Source organism: Theobroma umbraticum, unplaced genomic scaffold (assembly GCF_002168275.2).
Source record: "Theobroma umbraticum cultivar Fairchild unplaced genomic scaffold, ASM216827v3 scaffold_51.0, whole genome shotgun sequence".
In the NCBI taxonomy this organism is placed as follows: domain Eukaryota; kingdom Viridiplantae; phylum Streptophyta; class Magnoliopsida; order Malvales; family Malvaceae; genus Theobroma; species Theobroma umbraticum.
Window position 1 is genome coordinate 6,015,959 of NW_018397260.1, and position 18,446 is coordinate 6,034,404.

At 36.3% G+C, this 18,446-nt stretch overlaps 4 protein-coding genes and 1 pseudogene across 5 annotated transcripts; 3 read left to right on the forward strand and 2 right to left on the reverse strand.

The window, feature by feature from the left end:
• The first annotated feature begins 6 nt into the window (after window positions 1-6).
• Window positions 7-1,685, forward strand: LOC149527191 (glycine-rich protein). The gene is made up of 2 exons (XM_089783616.1): window positions 7-1,168; window positions 1,277-1,685. Exons 1-2 carry the CDS (start codon window positions 1,057-1,059, stop codon window positions 1,453-1,455), a joined length of 291 nt encoding a protein of 96 aa, XP_089639742.1. The 5' UTR covers window positions 7-1,056; the 3' UTR covers window positions 1,456-1,685.
• A 585-nt stretch (window positions 1,686-2,270) lies between these two features.
• LOC110416344 (cytochrome B5-like) lies at window positions 2,271-3,449 on the forward strand. Its single transcript, XM_021428322.1, has 2 exons — window positions 2,271-2,867; window positions 2,980-3,449. Exons 1-2 carry the CDS (start codon window positions 2,784-2,786, stop codon window positions 3,334-3,336), a joined length of 441 nt encoding a protein of 146 aa, XP_021283997.1. The 5' UTR covers window positions 2,271-2,783; the 3' UTR covers window positions 3,337-3,449.
• A 585-nt stretch (window positions 3,450-4,034) lies between these two features.
• On the reverse strand, window positions 4,035-7,726 carry LOC110416342 (Syntaxin/t-SNARE family protein). 2 transcript variants are annotated; one of them, XM_021428320.2, is made up of 5 exons: window positions 7,005-7,726; window positions 6,602-6,716; window positions 5,859-6,494; window positions 5,554-5,734; window positions 4,035-4,435 (listed from the first exon to the last, which is right to left on the reverse strand). In XM_021428320.2, exons 1-5 carry the CDS (start codon window positions 7,079-7,081, stop codon window positions 4,410-4,412), a joined length of 1,035 nt encoding a protein of 344 aa, XP_021283995.1. In that variant the 5' UTR covers window positions 7,082-7,726; the 3' UTR covers window positions 4,035-4,409. The 2 variants fall into 2 exon arrangements, with proteins under 2 accessions (XP_021283995.1, XP_021283996.1); XM_021428321.2 differs by having other exon boundaries at window positions 6,606-6,716; window positions 7,005-7,020.
• A 1,366-nt stretch (window positions 7,727-9,092) lies between these two features.
• Window positions 9,093-11,058, forward strand: LOC110416119 (ankyrin repeat family protein). Its single transcript, XM_021427967.2, has 3 exons — window positions 9,093-9,447; window positions 9,683-10,078; window positions 10,526-11,058. The coding sequence occupies exons 1-3, from the start codon at window positions 9,171-9,173 to the stop codon at window positions 10,837-10,839; spliced, it is 987 nt and encodes a 328-aa protein (XP_021283642.1). The 5' UTR covers window positions 9,093-9,170; the 3' UTR covers window positions 10,840-11,058.
• Window positions 11,059-11,786: 728 nt separating this feature from the next.
• Window positions 11,787-14,930, reverse strand: LOC110416118 (subtilisin-like protease SBT1.7 pseudogene; annotated as a pseudogene).
• Between the last annotated feature and the right edge of the window lie 3,516 nt (window positions 14,931-18,446).

Consider the following 18,446-nt stretch of genomic DNA (forward strand, 5'->3'; position numbering starts at 1 on the left):
GTCTTTTTTTTTTTTTTAATCTCTTTTAAATTTTATGTTTCAGCTTAATTTCTCTTTATTTTCCTTTAATTGTCATGCATAAAGATTTCCCCAGACTGAAATATATGTACCAAACAGTGGAAATGGATTGTCTGTCGCTCCAATCATGCGTATTTGATCCAAGGAAGTAGTTATCAGTACTTGTTTTCATCGTTTGTGAGATATGGGACATGGACTTTGTCGTCGCCTTGGTTGTTGATGTCGGTTGAAGATTATAATTTTAGTTGCATGTTGATGTTAGACATAAGACTCTAGATTGAATTGTTGATGTCAGACGAGAATGTAGTACCAATCATGATACCTTCATCATCTGTTTGTGAGGGTTATATGCTATATGTTCATCACTTCATCAGCCAGTCTTAGCTTACTATAGATACCTTTCGGGATGTTTTGAAACTATTTGGTGATGATTTTTCTGCTGCCGATGGGCATTTCATTTAGCAAGCAATTGAATCATGATACTTAGAAGTGTGATGAGATCTGAATGTGCCAATTTGTTTAGAATTGGTAATGTGCTTATTGTTTCCTGTTCATCTCAAACTCTTGCTTGGCCAGGAAATGAGGTTGAGTCTTATAGTAGCTTTCTTCATTGATGGGAATTGGATCTCCGGCCCTTTCTTTCTGTTCTCCTTTTTGACTTTGGTAGCTAGTGAGAAAACTATTAAGGATGTTGTGCATAGTATCTCTCTCTATAACATGGAATTATAATGATAAAGGTTTAGTTTTAGAACCTTTAACACTTTTTGGGCTTAGAGATAGTTCAACAATCTTAAACTTAGTTTACTTTTTTTTTGCTTTTTAAACCTTATAAAATTATTTCTTTTGTTTTTGCCTCGTCAGGTTTGGGATACATGATAACCATTTAACTTTATTCTGCAATTGATCAATATGAAAAACTATAGATGGCTAAGTTATGAACTTAATTATTATTTGAATGACTTCTATTTCATATTTTGTGAAAATATGTAAATGTTTGCAGTCTCTCTCTAAATTAAGGTTGTCTTAGAATTGAAATTTATGAATATATCTCCTTCTCATTCCATGGATGCAGTAATAAGCTTTTTCTCTCACTTGTGGTTTCTTTTCTTATCTGCAGGGATGCCATTGAGTCTCTTAGGGATTGGTGCAGGTATTCCTTTAAATACTTACTAAACTCCAATGGTTCCTTTGTTAATCTGCTTTGCTGACTCTAATGAATGAGTCATAAGTTCACATGGGATTTATTCTTTATGTGCAGGTGGTGGCTGTGGGGTTGGCTTTGGCCTTGGATGGGGCTTTGGGTCTGCCTACGGTAGCCAATACAGATCATCTAGGGTCACATTCCAAGGCTTGGAATTTGGCAAAGAGGACCGAACTAAGGATGGTGAGCTCAAAGTAATACCAAAAAGCACCAAGGAAATTCGTGTGTCACAGTAATCTTTTCAGTTTGGAGATGAATTAAGACCTGTAACCAATGAAACATGACTTAGAGAAATGTCACAGTTTAGTGCATTATCCACAAGTTTTTGCCTACAAACAGTCATATTGAACAGGGTACATCTTGGATTTGCTTTTGTATTTTAGATGTTTAATGTTCAGTTTGGAGTCATGTAAGTTCAGCGAGAGGAATCAATGAAATTGAGTGGAGTTTCTTTTACAAAGTGAAATTCCATCCATGGGGGGGGTGTCGTAGGAGCTTCCTTATAGTCTTCCATATTTTCTCTGCTGGTGCTTGAGATGCTGATTGCTGAGCTCGTTATGTTCTTGCTTGAGACTGCTCGTATGGTATTAACTTGGTGAAAGTTCTCATTCTCAAAAGGAAAGTTAAGCTTCTATGAATAATTTCTCTTGGTTTTGGTGGTATCCCTGCTTATGGAAGTATTAGAAGAAGGGTTATTAAGATTCAGGGGAAGAGAGACTGATGAAGGGATGCGGACGGCAATATTATGGATTTTGCATGCCTAAACACAAGCTGCAAGCTGGATAGAACAGCAAACGTCTTTTTCTTTTTCTTTTTTTATTAAAATCACTAATGAAAATTCATTGAATTTCAGAATAGAAAACAAAGAGATAATTATTTCTTATTTCCATAGACTTTACCATCCAAACCAGAAATTGAATTGTCCACGTTAAAAGCTTGAATATGGAAACCTCCAATTTAAAGCTCATTAATCTTAACCGTTAGGGTTAAGTTACAAGTTCAAAGGCTTGAAATAACTTGTGCTAGTTGTCTGTGGTGATAAATTCCGTTCGTAATCCTGTCCCAGGGAAAGGAGGGAGGAACGGAGCGGCTTAGGAACCCATCTCCCAAAGTTGTCGTTCCTTTAGGCTCTTCTTCAATAATTATTAGCCGCCCCTTCATCCCGTCTTCGTTCGGTCCCTACCTTGCACATTTTCCCCTAGGGAAGTCGTAATTAGTAACATTCCTTATTACAATCGAACTGTTGTGCTGAAACCTGACAGCCTGACTCCCGAGTAAGTCGACCAACTCTAGTTACTCAACAGCATTAACCAATAACAAGCCACCAGATAGACAAATTGACAAATCTTCATTGCTCTGCACGTGCTACCCGCCTCTTTCATCACTAAGGTTGGTAGGTCGCATGCGGGGAAGCGAGAGCTAACCCGTCCCTTGCTTTCACCTGATCCCATTGTTTCATTTATCCCCAAATCTCCACCTTCTCCGTCCGTCTAGGATAAATTAGGGTCGCCTTGACAAAGATAAGCATAGTCGCTCGTTTTTCAGTCCTTTCTCACAAGAACCAATGGCTGAACACACGATTCACACCCTCTCAGAGGTTGCTCAACACAAATCAAAGAAAGATTGCTGGCTTGTCATCGATGGCAGGGTAATCCTGCTCTGTATTTTCATCCACATCCAAGATTTGCGTACTGACCACGTTCATCCACGTATAAACTATATCTATGTAGCAAATAATTAGACTTGGCCAACTCTTGTAGGTACTGAACGTGACAAAGTTCGTGGAAGAACATCCAGGAGGAGAAGAGGTGCTGTTGGAGTCAGCGGGGAAAGATGTGACAAAGGAATTCAAGGATATTGGACACAGCAAGGCGGCTCAAAACTTGCTCCTCAAGTACCAGGTCGGAGTTCTCCAGGGTTACACTTTGAAGAAGGCTGCAGATATCCAGGTTGCGTCGACTGATGAACCGAAAAATACGAAAGAGATGAGTGCTTTTGTGATCAAGGATGACAGCATGCCTAAATATGCAGCCCTTGTCGAGTTCTTTGTGCCACTCTTGGTTGCTGGTTCCTACTTCAGTTACCGATACCTGACCACAGGCTCATCGATGGTCTGATTGATTTGGTATCACCAGAAAAAGCAAAATGAGCCACCAAGCCAAACTCAAAATGTCTTTCTCCCTAGACATAAATATCGATCTAGAAAGTTAATAGTATTGGAATTTTACCATGTCTTAGCATGTTTATTCCTTTTTATCTTCAGTTGCTGTCCAGGTGAGAGTTGCTCTTGTTGATTGAGAAGAAGGAAACTTAGCATATTTAATTACCTTGATAATTGGTAAATGCTATAGCTATAAAATGCATTTTACACATCAAAAACTCATCCCTTACAAAGTGAAAAGTAAATGAGTTGAACCAATGAGTACTGGCAATAAAAATGTTCAGCTCCTAAGCCATAAAATTTGTAGCAACAAATTAATTGGAAAATAATACTTAGCATATGCCTTAAAACAAAGGGCATTGAAGCGATGCAGCCATTTCATGGAGATCAACAATCTTCAGTTATTGCTAGGTCATTAGCCATTAAACATTTGAATTGCACAATAAGAATTCAGCAATAATTTTTGAATGCATCTTCTTACAATGTATAATGTATCAGATGATCGATGTTTATGGTGGGTTGAATATGGAAATGAGATGAGACAAGTGAAGGAACTTCAACACTCTCCACAATTGAGGTCTGATTTAATTAAATTTCCCACTTCCCTTCTCCAGCTTGCTAGTTGGTTACAACTAAAAGAAAAAAAAATGGGGATGGGGGGCTTGAAATGCTACACGATTTGTATTAATACAACAAACTCGTCTGTAAGGAGAAAAGAAAAAAGAACATATATTACATGATCCAACAGCCTCAGTTCAACTAAGTCATCCCTCTGCTCCTCAATTAAACTACAGGACTTTCCCTTCATCTGAAAAATCAATGTTGGAAGGGAGAGACAAGAAGTGGTCAAGGAAAAGAGAAGACAAAAAAAGGTGCTCTCGCTTTTTTACGTACTGCCTTCACCCAAAACTTACCCGGGTCAAACATCGAGTGAGTATAATATGCACAATCTATACTCCTCAACCACCTACACCCCAAATATCAAGCCACTAAGTAAAAACTGCTGACTGAAGATTCGGCGTCTCCTTTTCATATTGTATGAAATGCGATTAAAACTGCATACAAAAACAAAATGTTTAGGCTTCATAGACTTTCACAGACTCAATTTCAGAAAATGTGAATATGGTTAAAATATAGAAAGAGGTGGCCTTAGCACCACAATCTGAATGCATAAGAAGCAAACAATCTGAATTGATTGCAGGAGTCTATAAATGTAGTTAATCTTGGTTCTAATTATTTTAATACATCCCATGTGATTTCTGGCCTGTCCCTACTTTTTTCAGTGTGTCTACCAGCATAGAGTTACTCCTTCATATTATGTATCACAGGCTTATGTTATGCCCTCTAAATCATGAGTTATCCCTTTTTAATTTGTTTGCAGTGAGAGCAGCCACCATCCTTTATAGATAACATTCTTTGTAACCTATCTTTTCTTGAATTAGAATGCATCCATATAACTGCCCAAATCTTTGCACCATAAACCATAATTGTTATAGATGTCCATCACCTTGATACACATCTTACAATCATAGGATATCCAGCAGCGTTTCTCCATTCCATTGAACCAGTTCTAGCTTTATCAGTAACATCCTTGCAAATCTCTCATCTCTTATGAATAATCAACCTATATACCAAAAATGAGACTCTCAGGAAATTTTTGACCATGAATTTTACTCCATCTTCATTTTTATTTCTAAGCTTGTTAAGACTGAATACTGTATACTGATTGACCTAAAAATCTAGGATTCTGATTTACCATTAACCTTAATGTTAGTCTCACTCATCTACTCTGATCATTTGTTCACAATTAGTATGCATTTAAAATATCATGCTCTAAATATGCCAAAATATTATGAAATAAGGAATCTAAGGTCCTATAGGCTAGAGAGTGCATCTCTATTTGTTAGTGGTCTATTTGGGGCACGTTTCGTATACACTTCTATTTTACTCCTTTCAGTCTTTACTCTCTGTACATTTTATTGTTCTCATACTCCAGTCGAATGAGAATTCACCATCCAAGTAGCATAAAGCACATAATCTAATTAGGATGATAACAGCGAAGAATGAACTTTGCCTTTGCTAATTAGCATAATGATAAAAAAATTGCCAAAAATTGAAGGTTAATAAGCCCAAAAAATTGAAACCTAGTAACACAAGTTTGAAGCAAGCTCACCAATCAAGCAAAGGAAGAGGACAATCCAAACTGACAGTTGAATGGGACGGCTATATTGCATTTGGTACTGAGACCTTTGAAGCTGTCTTTGAATAGCCCCATACCAGCCATAAAGTTGCTTATCATAACAATCATCGCAATTCAGGCAACTCTTACTTCTTTCATAGCATGCATTAATGCCCTGCAGGAAGAAATGATAAAATAGGAACTTATAAACACTAGTGGGGCAGCACAGAACAAGGTAACAAGAAGGCAAATCTCAAAACCTATATTTCAAATGGTACAGAAGTAGAGTAGACATTCACCCTATCCAACTGAGGAGGTCTCAACAACTCTGTATCAGACTCTTGATGATGATCTACCGCCTTGCACTTCCTGATGCCATTCTTTGGCCACTTCAACTTGGCTACAGAATCCAGGGAATCAAGGAAACCAGACAAGCTTGGTACCTTTCGTGGGGGAATGGAGGCCTGACCATTGGAAGAGTTCTGATTCAAAGCATCATCAGCAATTGCAATCTTCCAAGCACCAATGTCAGCACTAGCACTAGCAGTCCTCCTATGCCCATGTGGCTTTTGGCCCTTAGCCTCAGAGGAGCTCCACTCAACAGACTGAGGATTCTTTGAGCAATGTGCCACTGATTCTTTATTGATACCTTGTGTGATTTCATTTTCTCTACCATGACTCTTAGGAGGAAGTTTCTTCTCTCCAGATACAGATGGTCCAGACAAAAATAAAGCAAGCTCATTGCATTCACCTTCATCCAAATGCACCCAAGGCATCGATGCCTTACCCTCCGAAAGAGCTGATTCCTGCAATGATTTTTCAATCTTTGAAATCTGATCCTCAATTGCTACAATAAATTCGCGATGCCTATCTCTAGAATCCTCACTTGAACTCCCACCGTAACTTGATTGGACAGCCTTTTCAAACTCCTCTAACTGCAAGTCAAAAATTCGATTTCTCACAATGCTGAACCAAGCAAAACCCCAACCAAAACATTCACGAAACGAACCACACATAAAAAAGATAGAAAGAGTAAGATGACCTGCCATTTGGTAGTGCCAAGGGCAGTACGCAGATCCCTACGAAGTTCCTCCAAATTCCAGGTACTAGAAACGTCCTTTTTCGCGTGTATCCAGGTTCTGTATGTCGATTCCATCCTTTGGAATCCCGAAAACAAAATTGACATAAGACAATTTATCTTCCAAATAACTCAAAAACGACCAATACAAATGAAATCACATTCTCGAGCATTCATCAACTAATTGAATTTTTAAATCCTAATTTAGCATTTAGGGACCTAATTCCTAACAAAAACAATTCTACTTTCAACCTCGAAGACTAATCTTCCGTACTTTCCAAAACATTTCCACAAAACCAAAGAAAAAAAATTAAAATTAATCCAGGCGGAAAAAGACACCCAAAATGAGAAAAGGAAATCATTTTACCTGTCAGCAGATTCCTGAACTTCTTCAGCCACAGAGAAGAAAGGATCTTTTTCCCACCGATCAAAACTCGAAGCCATTTCCAAAGAGTAACGCAAAAAGAAAAAAATATTCCGCTTCGATTAATTAATCAATTAATTACAATTAAATGAAACCACATCAATAATATCTGCGCCCCCAATTTTTTTCTTCAAAAAAAAAGCTAATTAAATCTAAGTTCCGCTAAAATCCCGGAACTGAAGGCGCAGATCAACAAAATCTTTTAGATTTAAATTGGTAACAAAAGGGCAAAATAGAGGAGAGGGTGAAGAAGGGGGAGAGTCAGAGAAAGAAACGGAGAGAGTTTCAAATAAATAAAGGTCAAAAAAGGGCTGGTCACAGCAGCCGCATGATGTTAATAATTATGGGTTCAAGTTGTCCGCTGGTCAGATTAAATCAGCCGCGAAGAAGCACTCATTTTAACCTCACACGACGTCGTTTTCGACGCCGACGTGTCAAAAAGAGACGGAGGACAGGTCAACACCCTAGAACTAGTAAACTAATAAACTGGTGTTCGCTTTTGACCGAAGTGAGGTCAGATCTCCGTGCGTTCGAATCTTCGTCCAGCGCCTGAAACTTTGAATAAGGTCAAGTACGTGTGGATATACTTAACCTTTTAGATCTTTTATTTTTTGGATTGAATCCAGAACGTGTTCACTATCTCTCTTTCTTGTTCTTTCATCTTTAATGGCAATTTGAAAAGCAATAAATAAATCATGAGCCGATTCTCATTTGAAAAGAAAAAAGAACACATCAACGAACAAGATAACAAGGCATGGCATGGCATTATTACATTATCTAAAACCTATATAATTCCGTATGTTATGAAAATTATATCTATACCTTCATTTTTACCCTTTTTTATTTAAATTTGATTTTATCATATATTTTTATATATTTTAATATTCAGTGTCATGCACATTGCAAGTACATATTTACTTTATAATTATTTTTAAGTAATAATTATATATAAGATACAAATATTTTTAAAAAATGTAAAGTTGGTTGTTTATAAATAAAAGAAAATTGTATCTAATATACAACTAATATTTCAATTATATATAATTAAGATTTTATAATAATAATTTATAGTGGATTTATATTTGACAACAAATGATGTTACCTCACTAAAAAAAAAAATTTAATTTTTGAGATATTTAAAAATAAATATTACTGATTTTCTTAATTTTTTAAAGAAAAAAGATAAAACAAAATTTCTATCCAACTTTCTCTTACTCAATCTCCTCCCCTTCTTCCCTCAGTAAAAATAGATCCAAAAATAAAATTGTAAATAACTTTGATGGAAAAATAAATAATAATTGGAGAAGAGGGATTAGTTTTTCGTTTATAACCAGGTTCATTTGAGATTGATCGGAATCTAAAATTGAAATGCATATTCATTGCACGAACAAATTTTGTCAAAAGAGATTTGTTGAATATTTGAAGTTACCCTTATACTTGGGTCTCAGAATCATGAACATGTGCCTCTATTTCGTCCTCTCTATTCATGGTGTCAAGTTTGGACTCAAGTCTCAAAATTGTTCAAAATCCTCTTTTATGAATCAAATAAATGATTATAAATATTAAAAAAATAGGTAAACTAAGAAAAGAGTAAAATAAATATTATTTTCAAGAATCAAAATTAAAAATTTTGGATTTTAGATTTCAATACTATTATAAAATTTTCAATACTATTAGAAAAACATTTTTAATGGAAATTATGCAATTAGAACTTATATTTATAAATTGAATATATTTTATTAATATTTATGATAAAATATTTTTAATAAAAGTTATTTGATGCAATTAAAACTTTTATATAGTTAAAGATTAGATAAATCTTATTAATAATAATAAAATTATTTAAAATGATAATTTTTAAAAAAATAACAAACATAATCTCTATCATCAATAAAAAAAAAAATTCTACTATTATTATTGGATATGAAAACATTCAGGATATAAATTTAATTTGATAAAATTATGGGGAGCTTTTCCTAATTATAGTATAGCTCAGTGGAGACAACTCTAAAAAACACAAAATCCATCTTGATCTTTGTCAGCGGCAGGGTTTCAATTCACCTCCTCTCCACTGTCTTCAGAACCAACCCCGACAACCCAAGCGCAGACATGGAAACTGAAGGAGAGCAACTCTGCGAAGCAGCAAGAAACGGCAACGTCGACAAAGTGAAAACTTTGATAGAATCAGGAGCCGACGCCTCCTACTTCGACAGCGATGGACTTACGCCGCTCATGCACGCCGCCAAGCTCGGCCATACCGATGTTATCAGAGCTCTCCTTGAGGCTGGGGCGCCCTGGAACGCTCTTTCTCCGGCTAACCAGTCTGCTGGTGACTTCGCCATGGACTCTGGCCACCAGGAAGCCATTGAAGTCCTTGTCAATGCTGGTAATTCGTAACTTCGTTTGTAATTTTTACTGTATTTGATTTTAGTATAGAATCTTCCTCAAGTGTAATATGAGAGGGAGCTGAGTAGTTCATTAAAGTTAGTAATTGACACCACTTAGAGCAAAGAAAGGCAATAGATTAATTTATTCTTAGTTTAAATATATTGATTTAAAAGGAGATAATTTGAATAGAAAATCACATAATGTGTGACAAATAAGTGTTTGTAATTGAACAGGAATTCAGGCTGAATTGATTTTGGGAACCATCGCCAGGAAAACAAAAAAGACTGGTGATTCTGAAGGGGATTACTTGGAAGATAGGGTTTCTTTTAGCGAGGATAAGTTGATGGACTCTGATAGCAAGGCTGTCATGATGGCTTGGGAGAAACCATTGATGGCAGCTCATGCAAAAGCAGTTTGCTCTGGAGGTGGTAACATACTAAATGTTGGATTTGGGATGGGTCTTGTAGATGCAGCTATTCAACAGTATGGTCCAGCTACGCACACAATTATTGAGGCTCATCCTGAGGTCTATGAGCGTATGCTTCGCACTGGTTGGGGCAAGAAGGATAACGTAAAAATAATATTTGGCCGTTGGCAAGATGTTCTTTCGGAGCTTGAATCTTATGATGGTAATTTAAGATTCATTTTTCCCTTTCAATATCTGTCCATTTGTATGTATACTATATATGTCATTTACATATATGTTATTTTCTTATTTCGTTGCTGATATGGATCAACTTCATCACCATGCTATAATTATACCACTGTTCTAGATTAGAGATCTTCTGTCTTTGAGATATGCTAATAAAGTTGATTCAATTAACAATGTATCACATAAAGAAATTTCACCAACCTACCTAGTACAGTTTTCATGAAACATGTAGCATAGTTTCTTTGAACAAGTAGAATTTTTGAGTTGGAAGGTTCTTACATTACAGAACCACAGAAACAAAAGGTAAAGAAAAATTGCTACCTGCTAACGTTGAATATCCTTTAATCTAGAAATGTATCCTTGTATTATATAGTCTTACCTTCCTATATAATAACACTTTGAATTGTATGCAAAACCGTTTTAGGCATTTTCTTTGACACCTATGGAGAATACTATGAAGACCTGAGGGAGTTTCATCAGCATCTTCCTAAGTTATTGAAGCCCGGAGGAATTTACTCTTTTTTTAATGGCCTTTGTGGAGGTAATGCATTTTTCCATGTTGTTTACTGCCATTTAGTTTCACTAGAACTGGAGAATTTGGGGTACTCGACACAATTGATTCCCTTGCCTGTTAAGGATTGCTTGGGAGAAGAAGTTTGGCAAGGTGTGAGACACAAATATTGGCAACTCGATATGTATTATCTCCCCGTTTGTCAGTCTTTACAGGACCCTGAATGATGATTACATCCAATATCAGAATTGTTTTCCTCCCTTAAACTAGATTTTGATCTCAAAAGCACTTCAACATCATCTTCCATCATTTTCTGAATTTGGATAATTAGGATTGCATGCATGTTTCATTATCTTTTTGTCACTGGATCAACTATGTGCTGAGAACATCTTGCAGAGAATCAGTTTTAGAAAAAGAACAAGTCCAATGTGTATGGGCTGGATCTATCACTAATTCCTTTGACTGGTTAAGCTTCTTGGCTGAAAGTACGACAAATTAGTCAATATTCAGGTCATTTTGTTTGATTCTACTTATTTATAAGCAAATTTATAATGGTTCAAAATTTGCTTGAAGAAATCATTCTACATGCTTCAGATAATGAGTAAAAAATCAGTTTATGCATAAGGAGAGAGACATGAGTCACTTAATATTTTATATTGACGGCCAAGGCAGATATCCAAGGAGGTATTTGACAGATCTTTTTACTGTTGTAATGAATAATTCTTTGTTTAAATTGCTCTTCAAAATTCCTACTTTGCTATCATCACTAGTGTTAATGCTACCTAATCTGTAATGAAAGGCCAATGTCTCTGCTTTGTTGTTGGTTCTTTCCTTTGTTTCCTTTGGTTTACCTGTGGCAAACCCTGTAATACACATTAAAAGCAGTGGTATCTTGGGTACCTATGATGAATATCCTATGCTCTGTTTTCTCTGTTGGTTTTGCTGTAACACTGAGTGGGGCAGAGAGACCCAAAATCTTTAGGTGATCAGCAATGCTTGATTGCTCAGGCAGCAAGTTTTTTATGAAGAATCTTATAGGTTTAAGTATGAAATCAATGACAAAAGAAAAAAATAGAAATATGAATAACAGCAACCCTCTTTTTTGTTATGCAACGGTGCGTGTGAATCATGAAAGACAGGAATTGAGAAGTATGTAAGATTTAGAAAGCATGAATTATAACTAGGAATCCAATCTAAATTCACATGACATTTCCTTATACAGGTAGGTCACTGTACAGTTATTTCCCACCTTGTCCTGACTTTTTTTTTTTTAATTTATGCTCCCCTCAGTTTATTCAAGAGCATTTAAAAACACAGCTGGCTCTGCCTCCACAGTTGCTGTAATGTAAATAGTACAAAGACGTATTCATGACTTTGTAAGAGAGATCACTTATCCTTTAATGGCACTTGGCAGTCCCAATATTAGAATCATGAACCCAATTTTTGTCATGGTTATGTCCAGCTGAAAGCTATTGGACTACCAACAGTGTGTTTTCCATCTGACCATTCCAGATGGGCGAAGCTGGTTGTACCAGATGGCTTAGAGGTAGCTGTGAAAGTCACGGTATAGCTCTTTTTCTCGTATTGGGCACTGAAACTTAGTGTTGCTGGCTCGACCGAGATTTTCACTGCTTGGGTCTGTGAATACAAAGAAACTTTGTAGGTTGCCGGGGCACCAACATTAGTAAGGGTCCTAGTGTATTTGATGGTGCTTGAGACGCCAGCACCACCCTCTCTGCCTAAAGCAGTTTCCAGAGGAACAGCAAAGGATGGGTAATTAAAATCTCCCAGGGTGTACTTACTGCTTGTATGGCAGGTGAAGTCTCTGTGCGTTGTGCTCTTAATTTGTTCTGGTGTATAGTTCAAGGCACAAAGAAAACCAAGATAGTCGTCAACACTGGCATCATAGACAAGGCCAGGATCAAGGGCTGCAACTGGATCTGCATGCCCAGCACCATAATCGAATGGCGTTGCTGGTCCTCCAGTTGCGACATCCTTGATTTTTTCACCACTTTTGTAAGCTGTGTAGGCTGTTGTCATCAGAGCAGATTTAATCGCTGCTGGACTCCATTCAGGATGAGCAGCCTTGAGAAGTGCAGCTAACCCGCTAACATGGGGGCATGACATTGATGTGCCTGAAATGATGTTGAAGGTTACATGCCTTTTGTCACTATCTAATCCAGTCGGACCAACTGCACTAGTCCACCCAGCAAGGATATTTACTCCTGGTGCAATAATGTCTGGTTTAAGTATTGCTGGAGTGACTGGATTTGGTCCTCTAGAACTGAATGCTGCTACCACGGGAGATGGTTGAACGCCTAACTTTGTGGTTCCAGGACCAATTGTGGCTGTTGGATTAGGATTGAAAGATATATATTTCTTGATTGCATCCCCAGCCTTCTGCCCAACGGCTGCTGAAGGTAAGAGATGCGCGTCAGCAACTAGCTCTTCTCCAAAAGAATAAGTGTTTGACAAAATCATCCCTACACCACCAGCAGCCTTCACTACCACTCCTTTTTGCACCCTCGTACTACCCCCTCGATCACATACCACAATTTTCCCAGAAATTTTTTCTGGAATCAAACTTCCAGCCATGCAAAGGCTTCCACTACTTGAGTTACTCACGCTACCACCATAAACTAGTGGCACCAAGGAATCAGGTAACTGCTTTCCATTATAGAGTGTCACGCCAGAGTATTTGTCGCCGTTTCCCAAAGAAATAGAGGTGGGGAAATCACGGTCCAACGTTCCAGCACCTACGGTGGTTATCCATGGAGCAACATTTGACAAGCTGCTTGGAATGGGTCCGCTATTTCCGGCCGAGCAAGATACAAAAATTCCATGTGCTGCTGCTGTGAATGCTCCAATGGCGACAGTGTCACCATAATACTCCGATATTCCTCCCCCAATAGACATTGATAGAACATCCACTCCATCAGCAACAGCTGCGTCCATGGCTGCTAGAATATCAGTGCCAAAACACCCACCAAGCCAACACACCTTGTAGACAGCAACTCGGGCATGTGAAGCCATCCCACGTGCTGTTCCAGAAGCATATCCTAGCAATTCAGCATTAGGCACAACTGAACCGGCTGCTGTAGTTGCTGTGTGAGTTCCATGTCCATCATCATCTCTCGGGGACTTTGATTCCATGTTTTCATCAACAGGTCCAAACGCAGCTTCATACCCTTTTGAAAAAAACCTGGCACCAATTAGCTTCCTGTTGCAGCTTGATGAGTTGAAGTTTTTGCCTACCTGACACTCGCCTTTCCAGCCAGCTGGTACTGCCCCAAGCTCCGAATCATCAAAACTTTTTAGCTCGGGCCAAACTCCTGTGTCCAATATGCCAACAATCACTTCACCCATTGAATTAGAAGTGGGGAAGAGATCACTGCTCCTTCCTAATCCAAGGAACTCTGGTGTTCGAGTTGTATGCAATTCATATCTGACTTCAGGTAGGACAGAGAGAATTCCAGGTTGTTTTCGTAGTGTTTCAGCTTCCTCAGCTGTTAGCCTCGTGGAGTAGCCGTGGATGACATATTCATATGTGTAAAGCATAGATGCCGAGTCTGAGACAGATTTTAAAGATGAGTCATACCATAAGGAGTGATCAGTGAAACTTTCTGGCATGTTGGACTTGTCCATATGAACTATGTAAGTCCTTTCGGTTTGCTGGATCTTCTCTTCTGCTATGACGCTTGTGTAATACAAAGTCAGAAACAGCAAGACTTCTAGTAATTTGAATTTCAATGGCTTCATCTCTTCTGTCAAGGACTTGCCGGGTGTTTTTTTTTTTTTTTTTCTGTGGATGAATGACAATGGGAAGGGAAGCGACGCTAAGGTTGGACTAATTAATAGATTCTCTTCCTAAATGGAATTTCGCTTGCTTTGCAATGCTGAGTGCATAGGTCACCAAGGGTCTACTATATGATGAGACTGGTCTGACTCAAAATCCATTCCCGACAAAGTAGCTTTGTCAAATATTAGTAATTTCGTCTTTCAATGATTGATGCTTAAAATATGTATAAAACAATAATGTTAAGTCCCTCAAATCTCATAAAATGATGGCTAATTCCTCTTTGGGGTACGCAAAAACAGGAATCAAGTGGCAAACGATGGCCATTGATTTGAACACTTTACATCAAAGTCATTACTTCTCCATTAATGGCTACCAAAATGGAAATTTGATTAATTCTAAGCCCCGAAAGCAGGGCATTCACTCACGGCATGAAAATGGCTTCGCTAAGCCAAGTTGCTTTTAAAACGGATTTAGTTGCTGCTATCATTAAATATTTGGGTAAACCACCTCCTAAATTCGATCTGGGTAGCTTCCCCTTTTCGTATTTACACCCATCTTGATCCAACTATCAGTTCATAAATTATAGCATATGTTTTATCCTTAGAAGAAGCTAATTCCTCTTTGTATGTGAATTGCATGCGGCCTGATGTAAACCTTGACTGATGGATATAGGATCCAGAGAAAAGTTGAATGAAAAAGAAACCTGCAATTGTCAAAAGATTTGATTCTAAATCGAAGTTAGAGATTTGAATTTTTACAACAATCAGGCACTCTGTCACATTTTAGCAGGTAGAAGAAAAGTTCCTTTCAATTTGGTCGCTCTATTTTGACATATACAGGTCATCAACATCATTCGTGGTGAGCAATGTCCTTAATGGCTTAATCTGCCAGTTGCTTTCATTATCTGTAAAATCCTGAATCTTGCTGGCAAATCTAACACAGAATTAACATGTACGTGTATATATGTCTCCCTCTTTTGACGGATACCATACGCACGGTTCACGATATGAACGCGGCAAATGAAATATCAGGGGAGTCTTTGTTTGTCATTGTAATGCACAGAGAAGAGCTGATGATTGGAAGAAGGAAAAGAGATTGTAGTGTTAGATCTGCAATAATAATTTGTCTGTAATTGCAATTATGTTGACTAATATATCAGCACTGTCTTTTCACCAGAAAACCCACCTTCCGCATCTACCAATAATCACAAGGAAAGTGATAATGGGGATTCCACTAATTCCCCATTTGTGCGAGGATGCTGACAAGGATTAAAAGCTGCCGGCTGTTTAACTTTACTTCAATTGAAGCAATTATCATTACCAGGCTGCAGTGCCAAGTGGAAACTGATGGTTTGCCCATCCTAAAGAGCTGAGAATGTAGAATTCTGTGCTGGGTGTGAACATCAAGAAATTGAGTCATCTAGTGGCCTATTATCAGCAAAAGTAATCCAAAAAAGGTTCACAGGAAAGAGAGGATTTTTGATTAGATGATAGAATTATTGCAAATGTTTAATCAGAACAGGCTCGAAAGGTTTGTTTCTCCCACTTTATCTGATGTTATAGTTTAGTGGCAATTAGCTGGACTGGACCCCCCTTCCCTCTAATAATAGCCAAGTATTTTTGGATCAGTGTCGTTTAGCAATTACTTGTTAGTTCTTGTCTAAAATGAAAGTAAGTATGTTAAGGACCTAGCCGCATCTGCTTAATCTATTTCTCCTACACTGTTACTCTCGTAGATTGAGCTTCGCCTGTGTCACTCCTATTACGACTGCTGTTAATAACCCCAAAGAAAAACAGTTGCCAGCAGGTACATCTAGTCGTGTTAATGGCAAAACACGACACGGTTGAAACTGGATTGGTTCAATCTATTTGTCATCGTTAATTAGATTCTCACTTATGTACTTATTTATTAAATTCATTTGAGTTATCCGAATTTTAATATTCAAGTTTAGCATATGGGGGATAGACAGATTATGTAATCAAATCAATGAAATCTTTTAGATTTAGTGTTTGTTTAGTCTGTTTTTAATTAATTTATCTATTTTATAAAAACAAAAATCGCATTAAAAAATCAGACCAGATAAAGTAAGCATGGTTTGTATTGCAATAAGAAGGGTGAAAACCAGTCACTTTTCAACTAAAATGGATAGGAGAAGAAGAGACTTTCCCTATAATACTGTAGACTTGACAGCTTTGTTGAGAATTGATGAAGAAGGGATGAGCGTTTTTCATTATAGATCATAATAGGCTAAGGATTATCCCAAGTCTCACATTTTTTGAGTAAAAATAAAAGGATAACTGTGCTTTATATTTTTTGTAATTTTAATTTTTTTCACATGATATTATTATTATTTTTCAATTAGCATTGTCTAAAGATTTTTTTTCTTAATTAACATTTTGGGAATAACTTCTCTTCTCTTCTAACAAAAAGTTAAGTGGTTATTTAATAAAATTATCAACATACCATCAATTCAAAGTGAAATTTATTTATTCAAATTTAAAATTATTGTTAATAATTTTATTAAATAAATTAATAATTTAATATTTTGTGATATCAGAAATTATTCATAAAATGCTAATTGTATAGATTATTTATAAGATACTAATTCAAAAAATTATAAGATGTTAAAGAGGAAAAGTTGAAATGACAAAAAATAAATAAAAGAACATGTGCAATTCAATGTTTCTTTATTGATTGATCACAAGTTTTCAACTTGCATTGATACTAATCTTAGCCAACTCAAACATTTAATTTTGGACCCAAAACTTGGGTTTTCTTTAATGATATTTGATGAGCATAGAAATTCAAAATCCAGTCTATTTCTTTGCCTTATTAAGCTTTTCTTGTGGTCAATATCATGGTCATTTAATAGTGTTGAAATGATGTGTAGAATGGACCATTTCCCTTTGGAGGTGGTTCTTTCTTCTTCTTTTTTCTTTCTTTCATGTCGGTATCTTATGTCTCAGTTTACCTTCAATCATGTTAGCAGACCAAGTAGATACAATTATACAAAAAGAAAAGGACAAATGGTTGGCTGTGGTTTCAGAATCTTTCAATCTTCATACGATTCCTTGAGTCAATATTTTTTATTAGTTTATGGTATCAAAGCTTTCGTGGGCCTCTTGAATCTTTAAAGCCAGAATATATCCTGTCCCCGACCTCCTCTATCAATCAAATTCGATATTTGTGTTTCACAACAAAGTTTAACACGTATCGATTAACAGTTGCTTTCATTCTTTCAAGTTACGTGCAATTATTAGATTTGGGTTTCTGGCTCCCGAGGCTTGGAAACATTTACAGTTGCTTGTAAAATGGGTTTTTCACGTTAAATCTTTAGAGGGTTTGCTCGTTTGTCTCTTTCCCCAACCATTGAATCGTCTCCCCTTTTGATTCCGTTTCTTAAAAGGAGCTTTTGGCGATTGAATTGACAGCCAGCGGAACCGGTTTCAAGCGTAAGTTAGAAGGCAGGCAAAGCCACCCTCAATTATTAAAAGCCTGAGGATCTCTTTACAGGTAACAGTCGGTGGCTTAACATGGCAGGGATTAAGTAGTTTGGTTAATCATATTAAAAATTAAATATTTTTAAAAAATTAATTAAAATCGATCAAATATAAAATTAATTTGATCAATTTAATTTAGGATCAATTGATCAAACTTTTATCACTTTGTTTTATAAATTATATTATCAAAACTTATAAATTTAGTCTGTAATTATAAAATATATAAATTAAATATATATAATATATATTAATTTATTATATATATAAAATTAATCACACAATTTATATATTATAATATTTTAATTTTTATATCAAAATTTATATAAATAATAATTGATTATAAATAATATATTGTAAAAATTAAAACGATAACAAATAAAATTATTAAGTGTAATAATATAAGTAAAGTCTATTATAAGTTACAGTAATGTTATATATAAAATAAATGTATGTATATATATAATATATTACTTTATTACGTACATATGAAATTAATGATGTAATTTATATATTATAATATTTTATATCAAAATTT

Excerpts from the sequence above, each read along its gene's own strand:
- LOC149527191 (XM_089783616.1), top strand. The coding sequence starts at position 1,057 with ATGAATATATCTCCTTCTCATTCCATGGATGCAGTAATAAGCTTTTTC. Across the intron at positions 1,169-1,276 it reads TCTCTTAGGGATTGGTGCAG|GTGGTGGCTGTGGGGTTGGC; the intron begins GTATTCCTTTAA and ends CTTTATGTGCAG.
- LOC110416344 (XM_021428322.1), top strand. The coding sequence starts at position 2,784 with ATGGCTGAACACACGATTCACACCCTCTCAGAGGTTGCTCAACACAAA. Across the intron at positions 2,868-2,979 it reads GGCTTGTCATCGATGGCAGG|GTACTGAACGTGACAAAGTT; the intron begins GTAATCCTGCTC and ends CAACTCTTGTAG.
- LOC110416342 (XM_021428320.2), bottom strand. The coding sequence starts at position 7,081 with ATGGCTTCGAGTTTTGATCGGTGGGAAAAAGATCCTTTCTTCTCTGTG. Across the intron at positions 5,735-5,858 it reads GACCTCCTCAGTTGGATAGG|GGCATTAATGCATGCTATGA; the intron begins GTGAATGTCTAC and ends TTCTTCCTGCAG. Across the intron at positions 4,436-5,553 it reads CCTCTTCCTTTGCTTGATTG|TTTTAATCGCATTTCATACA; the intron begins GTGAGCTTGCTT and ends TTTTGTATGCAG.
- LOC110416119 (XM_021427967.2), top strand. The coding sequence starts at position 9,171 with ATGGAAACTGAAGGAGAGCAACTCTGCGAAGCAGCAAGAAACGGCAAC. Across the intron at positions 9,448-9,682 it reads TGAAGTCCTTGTCAATGCTG|GAATTCAGGCTGAATTGATT; the intron begins GTAATTCGTAAC and ends GTAATTGAACAG. Across the intron at positions 10,079-10,525 it reads GGAGCTTGAATCTTATGATG|GCATTTTCTTTGACACCTAT; the intron begins GTAATTTAAGAT and ends AAACCGTTTTAG.